Source organism: Leptodactylus fuscus, chromosome 2 (assembly GCF_031893055.1).
Source record: "Leptodactylus fuscus isolate aLepFus1 chromosome 2, aLepFus1.hap2, whole genome shotgun sequence".
NCBI lineage: Eukaryota > Metazoa > Chordata > Amphibia > Anura > Leptodactylidae > Leptodactylus > Leptodactylus fuscus.
Genome location: NC_134266.1, coordinates 100,937,584 through 100,951,231, shown reverse-complemented (window position 1 = coordinate 100,951,231; position 13,648 = coordinate 100,937,584). Strand labels below are relative to the sequence as shown.

General features: G+C 39.6%; 1 protein-coding gene across 5 annotated transcripts in view; it reads right to left on the bottom strand.

Annotated features, from left to right (window-relative positions):
- Positions 1-13,648, bottom strand: part of LOC142194850 (plasma membrane calcium-transporting ATPase 4-like) — a 174,757-nt gene that overhangs the window by 67,769 nt on the left and 93,340 nt on the right. For all 5 annotated transcript variants that reach the window (XM_075264243.1, XM_075264239.1, XM_075264240.1 and 2 more), the window contains exons 3-6: positions 6,861-7,058; positions 3,778-4,035; positions 3,562-3,687; positions 1,018-1,146 (exon numbers count right to left, since the gene is read on the bottom strand). In XM_075264243.1, coding sequence (XP_075120344.1) covers positions 1,018-1,146; positions 3,562-3,687; positions 3,778-4,035; positions 6,861-7,058 — 711 coding nt within the window. The remainder of the gene's footprint in view (positions 1-1,017; positions 1,147-3,561; positions 3,688-3,777; positions 4,036-6,860; positions 7,059-13,648) is intronic.

Below are 13,648 nucleotides of genomic sequence, written 5' to 3'. Positions count from 1 at the left end.
ATGGTGTAGACAGGTAAGTAAATCTAGGTTCACCTTTGCACGAGACTCCGTTTAAAAACGGCAGAGAGAAGAGAGAAAAAGACTTTTCTGTTCACCAGTTTCAGTTCAAAAACCGATAGAAATCCGGCAGACAACATTACAGTCTATGTGGTCTGAGGGTTTTCTGCAGGTGACCGCTTTTTAAGTGGACAGGGTCTCTGTCTTTCAGGTCCCCATAATGACCCAAACAACTGAAACCTGATCGCTACTGTAAACCTAGCACCTACTTTAAAATCCTATATTGTGACTGGTGGATACTGTTTCCTATTTTCATATTCATGACAGCTGTGATCATCATTGTGCTGAGAGTTGAGGTGGCTTGCTGCAAACAAATCTCCTACAGAAAATAAGTTATATGGCCAAGTGGACAAAATCAGAACTGAAGGATTTTTAAAGATTTTTTTTTTTTTTAAATATTGATAACATGGAAATTTTTTAAAAAACTTCAAACGTTCTTTAAAAATATGTTTAAGCTAAAACTTGATAAAAAAAAAAAAAGGTCATTTTCTGATGACACATTCCCTTTAAGGTTAAAAGGAATTAGCAATATTGAAAAATAGTTCAATCTGCAGTAAGCATTTTAGGAAGGAGGAGCTGAGCAGACAAATACAAATTTCTAGAAAACATTCCTGTATAGCTTGTCATTTGTCCAATGAAAGCCTTCTCTATAGGTGTACATACAGTTAGTTGTCACGTACAGAGCCCCAGGTGGAACAGAGCTTTTAAGAATAAAACACATACTGAATTTACACTGGATTTTTTCCACAAAGCTATATCAATCTGCTGAACTTCTCCTTTTAAATAATAGGCTGAACACAAATTGGACTGTGTGAATCATTGCAAAATTCCCAAACACAATAAAGGTCTATTCTCAGGTCACTTTAATTATCTTAATCATGTCTCCATTTAGAAAACCCCCATATTTTTTCATCACACAATTTACCCAACATCTTACCCAACTTCCTGGCAGATAGTTACCTTTCTTTGACTTTTTTTCTTCCTCTCCACCTTCGTTTGCTCCCAAAAGTGTAAAAATGATGCCTGTCTGAGAGTTGATGCCTACAGCCGTAACAACCATCCGTCCAGACCCTTCCATCACATGTGTACCTACAGGGTGACATATAAAAGTATTACGATTGTTTCCTGCATTCAAATGATACTCCGACTTAAAAGGGTTTGTTCAATTTCAGACCAATAATAACAGACAAATGTCATTGTTTGCGCCAAGAAAAGTAATCCAATTTTCCAATATCAATTCCTCACAGTTTTCTAGATCACTGCTTACTGTCATTCACTCTGTTTATCTATAGTGGATGAAATTCTGACCTTGTGCACATCACATGACCATGCACCATTGTTAAATATCTTGTATTTGCCGGTGAGACTTGTGTCCACTGTTAAATATCCGGACCTGGCCTTGTCCACGATAGGAAGAAGTCAGCTTGTTATAAATCAGTGTAGAGGTTTATTAATATCTTGAAGGAAAACACAGGAACAGGGAAAATGTCCAAATAACACAAATATCAGTCAATTGTCAATAGCTTACATCTTCAGAGAAGTTAAATCATCTGGATATCTTGTAGTTACAGCTTGGTTCATGCTTGTCATCTGGTTGGTGGACTTGGGCTGGTTACGACGTCCATGGATGTCCATCTGCCTGGACCACCCACCCTGGTGTTCCCAAAGACAGACCTCCTGGTCTTCCCCTGGTCTTCCCAAAGACAGACCCAGACATGTGTATTTCTTACTCATTTATATTCATGAGAGTGGGTGTTACCTTCCATCTTGTAGCTATGTAAGGAGATTTCTAAAATAGTGTACACTAACCGCACCCATGTTCCAAGAATATAAGTGTATGATGTCAGTAGAGTGTTAACCCCATGTCTGCTAGAGAATATTGTAAATATATAATATTTAACATTTCCCCCTTTTGAGAGTGAAATATCTGTTTGAACTCTCAAGATATACCATACGACAATATTCATACAATTAGATTATATCTTCTTTCTTCTTTGCTGAATACTGGAACTTAATTTTCATTAATTGTCCATATAACAATAATTTCATCAATTTGCGATACATTTTGTCATTAATAAATGTTATGTTATGTTATGGTAAACTGTGATCAAAGATGGAAACAATTTGATCCACTATCTAACCTACACCTGATGAAGGCTCTTCTTTCATCGTCTGGTCTTCTGGTCATCTCTTCTTCCATCATAATAGAAGGCTTATTACCACAAATGTAGTTCTTGACTTAAAGTCCTTTTAGATTTCCTCCGTGTTGTGCAGATATTATAACATTGTCCATTAAAGTTCATATTGAGAAGATATTGATATAACAGCAAAGTCCATATGTTATGTTTCACTTTACCAAGACATAGACTGTAGAGGAGTTTCCTTTGGTATTTACCTTTACCACCTGTCACTGTAGAACAACAATGTGACACTTCTGGAGCAATACTGCAAAAGCAAGGCAAGTGTGAATTCTGCCATCATCCCTGCTGCTTGTCAGTAAGGTTCAGTCCTGGAATCTCAGTCTCTTGGATACACAATATCTGTGTTCGGGTTTTATCATTCACAACCCTTTTGCTCATCAAACAACTTAAAGTCTTGAAATAGAGAGGATTCCACCAAACATTGATGAGGACGTCTTTATATCTGTCCAATCATCAGCTGATCAAAGGTTCCAACCTCCAGTAATAATTTTTAAACACAGTCCTTGGCATAAGCTTAAGCATATAGCATCATACCTTCAGATTTTGTCTTTTCCCGCACATCTTCTTCTTGTAACTGTCAAAGTCTTTTTATTAACATTTGATATCAAACTTTCTCATAATCTTGGACTTGATTGAAGAAAAGTTTTCTTTCCCTAATAACTAAGCCAAACTAGGCAATTAACTAAACTATAATATCACCCACTAGAGGTAACAGAATGAATGACAGCAAGCAGAGATCTACAAAACCATATTAGGGAGCGTTCACACTACCGTCGGTGTCCGACAGGTAGTGTCCGCTCAAAATCTGTCACGGACATTAGGAGCGGACACTAGCTGTGTCCGTGACACCTGTCATTCATTTCAATGGGCATCAGGTGCGTTCTTTTGCATTCCGTGCCCTTCCTTCCCTGTCCGCAAGTGAAGATGTCTGACTTCTCAAGCGGACAGAAAAACCCGACATGTAGGGTTCTTCTGTCCGCCTGAGAAGTCGGACATCTTCACTTGCGGACAGGGAAGGACGGGCACGGAGTGCAAAAGAACGCACCCGATGCCCATTGAAATGAATGACAGGTGTCATGGACACAACTAGTGTCCGTTCCTAATGTCCGTGACAGATTTTGAGCGGACACTAGGAGCGGACACTACCTGTTGGACACCGACGGTAGTGTGAACGCCCCCTTAGAGAATTTTACAACTTTTCATTATCCAAACAAAAACAATGATCTCTCAGTAGTGTTCTAAAAAAGGTCAAACCCTTTACTATTGGTCTGAAACTGGCCAACTTTTAAATACTAATTCTTACCAGAAAGTAGCATGGGATCCTTTTCAAGGGATTTTTTAACCTGATCACTTTCTCCAGTTAGTGAGCTTTCATCAATTTTCAGGTCATTCCCCTGGATCAAGACACCATCTGCAGGCAGTAGATCCCCTGGTGGCATAATTAACACACTACAATATCAACACTGCACATACCGTGATGTAAAAAAGACAGCAGTTTTCATTACATGCAAGATTTTACCATATTTTATTTGTGCAATATCTCCGACAACCAATTCTGCAACAGGAATCTGGATGACTTGTCCTTTTCGGATAACAGTGAACTTTTGCTCCTGCTCAATTCGACTCTGAAGGCCTCGGAACTGCTTTTCTTTGCTCCAGTCATTGAATGCGGTTACCAAAACTACAATGATGACCGAGAATAAGATGGCTGCTCCCTCAATCCAACCAGCTTGTGCTTCTCCCTCATCCTCCACTCCTCCTGCTACTTCCCCACAAGCTGTTGAGAAAATAGTGATATAAAGGTCCTTGAAAGATTCAAAATATGTTGATAGTCAAAAGGGAATTGAGAAGCTCATAGCAAATGCAACACAAGTTAAAGAGGACCTTTCACCATATCTGGGCACAGGCAGTGTTATATACTGCCAGAAAGCTGACAGTGCGCTGAATTCAGCGCACTGTCGGCTTTCCCGATCTGTGCCCGGTGTAAAGCGCTATCGGTCCCGGTACCGTAGCGCTTTACAGTCAGAAGGGCGTTTCTGACCATTAGCCAGAGACGTCCTTCTGCCTCGCAGCGCCTATCACGCTGTGCTGTGGAGCGGGGAGGAACGCCCCCTCCCTCCCTGATAATACTCGTCTATGGACGAGCTGTGTGAGCAGAGGGAGGGGGCGTTCCTCCCCGCTCCACAGAACAGCGCGATAGGCGCCGCGAGGCAGAAGGACGTCTCTGGCTAATGGTCAGAAACGCCCTTCTGACCATAGAAGAGCTACGGTACCGGGCCGTAAGCTCTTCACACCGGGCACAGATCGGGAAAGCCGACAGTGCGCTGAACTCAGCGCACTGTCAGCTTTCTGGCAGTATATAACACTGCCTGTGCCTGGATATGGTGAAAGGTCCTCTTTAAGAATCAAAGTTTGTGTCCTTCTTTATCTATATCAAAACACACAAGGTCTGTGTTATTTACATTTTAAGGAAATTTTCTTTTTTTCCCTACAAGTGGTCAGCTTGAGCCCCTTATCTCAGAATATCCTGTAACAAGAAAGCAGAAAGGAAGGATACATCATCCTACATCAGAAAACTCGCATTAAAAAGTAGCAAACCATGACTTTAACTCCTTCTCTCCTTCATCTATATATAAAATAAACAACTGGGTGTTACCATAAATCTTGGCAAAGGGGTGTGTCCCTGTACAGTTGCACTATTAGCATTGACTGGATAATGACAAAGGGAAACGCCCTCAAATGATTGACATCCAGCTGTTAATTTAGTTATAAACTTCTAGTAGGAATAGCAACAATTCACAAAGTTCTAAGGAAAAATGCTCCAGAAATGTTATATGAGGAGAATACAATTATTTACCAAATCTAAACATGACATCTCTCTTTAGAGATACTTCCCCAAATTTACACAGATTACATAGTTAATATAGATTATAGAATCTCCCATAGCATGCTGAGCTCGTGATTGTTGGCCAATCCACAGATACACTCCAAATTGATTCTCAAAGCAGATTAAATAATTATACATCTCCAAAAATCTACTATCGTAATGAAATTCTAAGACTATCTTGATCATTCTAATGTGTTAGGGTATGAGCACAGTTTTTTTTTTGCAAGCGAAGATTGAAGCAGAAGTCTTTAAAAAACACCTCACAACTCTCCAATTCATATCAATGGAGGGTCAGAAACAGATTTTTTTTTTCCTCTAGCTGATTTGTCTACTAAAGGAAAAAAAAAAAAAAAAAAAAAGAAGAGTCACAATTTATCTTCATGTATTTTGCTTTGGAAACCCCTCTGAAATGAATAGGAGACAGAAAAAACACTTTTTTTTTCTTTTAGAAGTGATTTTTGGAGCAGATTAAGACAAAAAGAAAAAAACCTGCTTCAAAGAAAGGTTAGCTTTTTTGCTGCCTCACGTTCACTTCAATGGGGTTTGGCAGGTTGGAAGGCAGAATCAGCCTGTAATCATGAGGTTTTCTATTCCCTATAGCTGAAAAAAGGAATGCACCCAAAGGGAGAGTTGGGGTGCATTTTTGAGGCAGATTTTTTAAGTGGATTTTGCCTCAAAAACATGCCTACAAAAAATACTCAGTCTGGGTTCACATCTGTTTAAGCTCTACATGCAAAATCAGTTTTTGAACCTGTCTCAATTGATTTCATATGGCTCTTTTTCAAACCCATTGATCTCAAAGGGTTGTAAAAACCATACGCAGGTGTATGTTTGAAGCATTTCAGCCTAGTATCTGCTCTTTTTTGGTAGGAGAAAAAAAAGGTCTGACTTTTTCTCTATCAAAAAAATAAGAATATCACATGGACAACAAATAATCCGCTTGTTTATTTATTTATTTAACATTGGGCTCTATGGATTGCGGATTACAAACCGATAGTAAATCAGTTTGTGTGTTTTGTAATCCCTTTTCCCTCTGCGCATGCTCAGAATTAAGAGGGAAGGGGGGGGGGGGGTAGGAACTGATTGATCCAAAACGACACAAACATTTTTTTTTTTTTTTTTGAACGGACACCCACCCACATCCAGCTAAAAAGACTGATTCGGGTAACCATTGTACAGCTGGATACCTTGGACAGATACCAGGTGTACAGTAAGTGTAAATCTAGTGTAAGTGTGAACTTACCATTGAAATTTGTTTTTATTTTATTTAGCACGGAAACACAGCGATTTGCCCACGGTGGAAACGCAGCATGTCAATTATATCTACAGAAATGCCGAAGGCTTCCCAGTAGATAAAATTGTAACAGAAAGTCTATAGAGGAAACGCCGCAAACTTTCTGTTTAATGCGCTGCGGGAAGAACCGTGATGCGTTCACGCAGTGGTATTCACGCAGCGCTTTATAGCTGTGGGTCGTCCCATGGGGCCTTAGCCTTACAATGGAAAAAAAAATAAATACAAAAACATTAATAAAACAAAACTAAAGCCTTGCCAAAAATTAAATCCGGGTTTGGTCAACAATGAAGAGAGGTCTGAAAGCTATGAACACATTAGCACATATGTAAGAAGTAAGAGTTTTTAAATGGATTGTAATAGTAGGATTATATCCTCATGTGACAGTATTGACTAAAAAAAATTTACAGAAAAGGTCACACACCTTCATTATCTCCCCCTGGAGGATGGTAGAAAGATAGACCAAGCGATATTATGGCTGCAATTTCCAGGATAATTAGGGTTACATCTTGTAATGCCTCCCATACAAGTTGCAAGAATGTTTTGGCTTTCTTTGGCGGGATGAAATTTTTTCCAAAGATCTGTCTTCTCTTTTCCAAATCTGCAAGATTTCCTGACAAACCTGTAACAGTTAGAAAATAGGTTTTAGATTGAGAAATGCTGAAAGCATTGAGAGAACAAAAATGAAATTTTCAGACACCATATTGATAAGGAGAGTTGAAAGATTAACCACTTAAAAACACAGCCTAAGCGTACCTTAAGCTCTTAAAGATACAACCAAAAAACACCAGGGCCCCACATTGTGAAAACGTTGCAATTTGTTCGAGGCAGCAACGCCAAAACAAAAAACGCAAAGCTTTACAACACTTACAAAGTGGATGAGAGTCTGGCTAATCCCATCCACACATTGTAAAAAATATTCTCAAAGGAAACGCTGTGATTTCAAAAACTGTTGAATTTTTGTAAATTGCAGCATCAGTTATGTCTATGGACACACCGGCATTTTTTTGGTCTGCTGCTCGATACAAGGGGCCTTAGCCTAAAGAACACATACCAATTTTCCAAAATTGACATGTGTCACTTTATTTAACAATAACTTTGAAATGCTTAAACTTACCCATATGACTGAGATTGTTTTTTCATGACACATCATACTTCATGTGAGTGATGAACATTGATCAATTTTTTTTGCATTTATTTACAAAAAAAAAAAATTTGGAAATTATGAATGCTGATGTGATCCCAGCCTGACAGGTGAGCATTATTTAAACCTTGATTTAGGAACTCTTGAATAGTGAAATCATCAGCAAAATAAAAAGCAAAACTAAATAAAATGGTATTAGATGCTTAAAGTAATGCTTATTTCTTCACTCATCCTTTCAGTCACTCCCTTTCCCATCTATACTATACTAATTATGTAAAATTTGTGAGTTTCTACATTTCGCAAACCTTGTCTACTGAGTCTCATTCCTATATCTACCACCACAGGCATTCCAACCATTATTAGGCTCATGGAGGCTTACTACTATTAAGACATTGCCTGGGCAAAACCATTACCACCAGGCCCGACTCCTTGGAGATTCTGGTCGAGATCCCTGCCATCATGACTAGTGACTTCTAGTCCCAACCTTTTAGCCTTTCTTGCAAGGGGCTGCTGCACCCATGAAGTATCAATTCTGAAGGATCTTTTCTTAAAGCTCTACAGTGGGTCATCCCTCTATTTCTAATAGGAAATTAAGAATAAGTGGACAACTGGTTGTTGCTAGTTGGGGGTGTGTTCCTGCCCATTTGTTATACCACTCAATGTTCAATGTGCGGGGACACAAAGGGAACAGTAATCTCCAGGTCACAATAAATTCAGTCACTTAGCCTAACAACCCCTTTCAAGTTCTTTAACCGGTTAAGGACCAGGCCCAAAAGTATGTTAAAGACCAGGCCTTTTTTTTCAAAACTGACATATGTCACTTTAAATGGCAATAACTTTGAGACGGTTTAACTTACACAAGTGGTTTTGAGACTGTTTTTTTCGTAACACATTATACTTCATGTTAGTGGTAAATATTAATCAATATTTGTGTATTTATTTATAAAAAAAACTAGGAAATTTGATGGAAATTTGGAAAAAATTGCAATTTTCAAAATGTGAAATTCTCTGCTTTTCAGGCAGATAGTCATACCACCCAAATACATAAATAAATATTATCTCCCATATCTCTGCTTTATATCGGCATCATCTTTTGATTGTCTTTTAATTTATTTTGGACGTTACAAGGCTTACAAGTGTAACAGCGATTTTCTAGATTTGCAAGAAAATTCCCCAAACCAATTTTTTAGGGACCGCTTCAGTTCTGTAAGGAATTATAAAGGCCTATATAATAGAAACCCCCATAAATCACCCCATTTTCAAAACTACACCCCTCAAATTATTCAAAACAGCATTTGGGATGTTTGTTAACCCTTTAAGTTTTTCATAAGAATAAAAATAATATGGCAGTGAAATTTAGACATTTTATTTTTTTTCATTAATACATTCATTTAGACCTAAAATTAACACATTCACAAAGGGTTAAAGGAGAAAATGCATCTCACATTTTGTTATGCAATTTCTCCCGTGCACAGAAATACCCCACATGTGGGCGTAAACTGATTTTTGGGTACACAGCAGTGCATGGAAGGGAAGGAGCGACACTGGGTGTGTGAACAGCAGATTTTGCTGGAATAATTTTCAGGCACCATGCCTCATTTGCAGAGCCCCTAGAGTACCAAAACAATGGAAACCCCCCAAAAGTGACCCCATTTTAGAATCTACACCCCTCACAGAATTCATCAAGGGGTATAGTCAGCATTTTGACCCTACAGTTGTTTCACAGATTTTACTAACATTGGGATGTGTAAATGAAAAATTACTAAAATGTCACTTTATCCCCAAAGTTTTAATTTTCACAAGGGGATAAAGGACTAAAAGCCCCCCACAGTTTGTTACACAATTTCTCCTGAACACGGCAATACCCCATGTGTGGCCATATTCTGCTGTATGGGGACATGGCGGGGCTTGGAATGGAAAGAGCGCTATTTGGCTTTTGGATGGCAGATTTTGCTGGAATAATTTTAGGTGCCATGTCTCATTTGCAGAGCCCCTAGAGTACCAATACAGTGGAAACCCCCTAAAAGTGACCCCATTTTGGAAACTACACCCCCCACAGAACATATTAAAGGGTAGAGTGAGCATTTTGACCCTACAGCTGTTTCACAGATTTTCTTAACATTGGGGCATGAAAATGAAAAATTACTTTTTTTCCAATAAACTGTCAATTTAGCCCCAAATTTTTCATTTTCACAAGAGGATAAAGGGGAAAAAGCTCCATAAAGTTTGTTAAACAATTTCTCCTGAACACAGAAATGCCCCATATGTGGCCATAATCTACTGTATGGGAACATGGTGGGGCTCAGAATGGAAAGAGAGCTATTTGGCTTTTGAAGGACAGATTTTGCTGGAATATTTTTCAAGTCCCATGTCGCATTTGCAGAGCCCCTAAAGTACCAATACAGTGGAAACCCCCTAAAAGTGACCCCATTTTGGAAACTACACCACTCATAGAATTTATCTAGGGGTATACTGAGCATTTTGGCCTCACAGCTGTTTCACAGATTTTATTAACATTGGGATGTAAAAATGAAAAATTACTTTTTTTCCCAATGAATCGTCCATTTAGCGCCATATTTTTAATTTTGCAAGTAGTTAAAGAATTAAAAGCCCCCACAGTTTGTTACAAAATTTCTCCTGAACACGGCAATACCCCATATGTGGCCATAATCTGCTGTATGGGTACATGGTGGGGCTCAGAATGGAAAGAGAGCTATTTGGATTTTGGAGGGCAGATGTGGCTGGAATAGTTTTCAGGTGCCATGTCGCATTTGCTGAGCCCCTAAAGTATCAATACAATGGAAACCCCCCATTGTGACCCCATTTTAGAAACTACACCTGTCAAGGAATGAATCAAGGGGTATTATTTTGTGCCTAAAATGCTTCCAAAAAATGAATGTCCAAAATGAAAATTTAAATTTTGAAAGAAATATGCCATTTCGGTGCCCCATACATTGCACCCACTTTGTGTTGTCAGAGACCTGCACTCCTAAAACTATTAAGGGGCCATCCCGAGGGGCAAAAAATATATATATGTGGGTGTAAACTGCTGCTTGGGCACACAGGAGGGCTCAGAAGGGAAGGAGCACTGCGCTTTTTAGCTTTTGGGGTACAGATTTAGAGGGACTTTCTGGGGGCCATGTTCCTTTTGGAGAGACCTGGAGGTAACTGTAAACCCCATTTTGTAGGGGCAAGTTTAGGGTCTCTGCAAAAGTGTCATGGCATCCAAAAACCAAACCGTCTGCGCTCCAAAAACCCAATAACCCTTCTTCCCTTCTGTGTCCGGCTGTGCCCTAATATCAGTTTATACCCACATATGACATTACGTCCGTTATCCCGGGTACACCAGTGTCATACATGTGTCATACATGTGGCATAAACTGCAGTTTGGGCGCACAGCAGGGCGCAGAAGGGAAGGAGCGCGATGAGGCTTTTGGAGTACAGATTCAGATGTTTGGTATCTGGACGCCATGCCATGTTTGTAGAGCCTGTAAGGTACCAGAAAAGTGGATTCCCCAAAGGAGTGACCCCATTTTGAAAACTGCACCCCTCAAAGAATTTCTCAGGGGGTGTAGTGAGTATTAGTATCCCGGACATGACTGCACAGCGGATGGCGAAGAGGGAATGTGTAAGCGGTGCGGAGTACATTGCAGACACCAAATTCCCTACTATGTCCCAGTAGCTCCTATGATTGGGGGAGTCACTCTGGGGCTCATTTTGGGGGTCACTTCTGGTGTCTTTCCCTTGTAAACTGTAAATCTGGGGTGTCTCCTGAAGTACACTGACACAGCTTATACATTCCCTTTCTGACGCCGCCAGTTGTATTCTAATAATTTGGCGATTTTGGTTTTTTTTGTCTTCACATTGGTAGATGCTATATTTTCTTTATTCTTTTGGTGACGCGGCCATATAAGGGCTTGTTGTTTGCGGGATGTGATATATTTTGTAATGACACCATTTTTGGGTGCCTACAACATACTGAATACATTTTATTAACTCTTTCTTGCTGGATTTAAAAAAAAAATAAAATCCTGGCATTGAGTTGTACCCTTTAAATTTTTCGCCATGCAGCGCACAGTAAAAGTAACATGTTCCCTTTATTCTGCGGGTCGGTACGGTTACGGCGATACCTCATTTATACTATTTTTTTATGCGATACTAATTCTGCAGAACAAAAACACATTTGGGGACATAAATCAGTGATTTTTGCATCGCCATCTTATGAGAGGCGTAACATTTTTATTTTTCGGTTGACAGTGTTGGTTGAGGGCTTATTTTTTGCGGGACAACCTGCGCTTTTTATTGGTACTGTTGTGGGGTGCATATGATTTTTTGATCACTTTTTATAGCATATTTTGTAAGGTGATATGGTGAAAAATCACTACTTCTGGCGGGTTTTTTCCGGGTTTTTTTTCAGATGTACACCGTATACATTAAATATTATTTCAGTTTTATTGTACAGGTTGTTACGGACGCGGCGATACCAAATATGCATTGTTTTTATTAATTTTTAGTACTTTTTTATATAGTTCATTTTGTATAGAGAAAAAGGGATTTTTGGGCTTTATAACTTTATTACTTTTTTCATACACTTTACTTTTTTTTTAACTTTTTCATGTGTCCCTTTAGGACACTTGAATCAGTTGATGCTTTCATGAAAGCATCAACTGATTTTGTATAGTAGCTTGCAGGACACGAGCAGGACATGAGCCTGCTCGTGTCCTGCAAGCAGCAGAGGAAGTGAGACACATCGCTCACTTCCTCCATCGGTCGGCAGGATCAACCAGGTATGTGGGGGATCCGGTAGTCTGGGGTCACTGGCCAGACCCCAGACTACCTTTTACTGACATCGGCACCCCCCGATCTCGCCGCGGGGGGTGCCGATCAGCTTCAATATGCGGCGGATCCCTTTCGATCGCGCCGTGTTGTTTCACGGCACGATCGAAAGGGTTAAAACATTCAGTCGGAACTGAATGTTGTTGAGGGGGTGGTTAGGTGTTAGTAACACCTAATACCTGCCCTCCCCCCGCCCCACCCCCTGCCTAGTGAGTCTCTGAAGACCGGCCGTAAATTTACAATCGGCTGGTCTTAGAGACCAGGACTGCTGGCCGTAAATTTACGGCCAGCGGTCCTTAACCGGTTAATAGTACCCAATGATACCTAACAAACTTTTTAGGATAAGCTACAGTGTGTGTACACGAGGAGAAGTAGGACCTAAAATTTTGGATGATTTTTCTGGATAAGGTACTATGTTTACATGAGGAGAAACACAATTTCTGACCATTACATGAATATAGTTTTATTTGCTATACGGCTTTATTCAGATGACATAACAGGTGAAATGTATCTGTGGTGAGACTGTTGTAACAGATCTTTCAGACTTAAGCCTTTTCAGGGGATCTATGAAAATGGGCAAAAATGGTATGTTTTTTTTGTTTTTTTTTTAATGGATTTTTCACACAGTCAAAAACAGACATATGAATATGTCTGTTTGTCATATCTGTCATATGAATATGTGGGACGCAGACTAAGTTTTGACAATGGCCTTTACACAGCCATGATAACATTAATTTAAATAGAGCGAAAGGCCAGCTCCTCAATGGCATATTCTGTCTGTGAAATACCGATCGATGTCAGCACCATTTCCCAGATCAAACACAGACCTGTATAACAAGCATCATAATCTGTAATGTAAAAGAGTCCATGCCTTCCTGCGTGAGTAATATCTTGTGTTTTCGGGACAGAAGAATAGCAAGGAGTTCTAGTAAGATAGAAAACAATCATGATATACAGAATCAAAATCTCTGCTTAGTGTTCGGTTTATGTGAAGTCAGCCTAAGGGCCAAATTTGGGCTGCGAAATATGGTCCATTTGTCGACTTCATCTCTCAGCCTGACTGCGGCTTCTGTGAATTTAACTTACAGTATCATACTGATGATGCTAGAAGCTTCAGAACTATTACAGCTCTACTGACTGTCCAGCACTCACAGTAAGTCCAGGACAGTAAATTAATAGCAATTCTGAATCTTGAGGAATTAAAAATTAGCATGCTGCCGCAAATTCGGTTC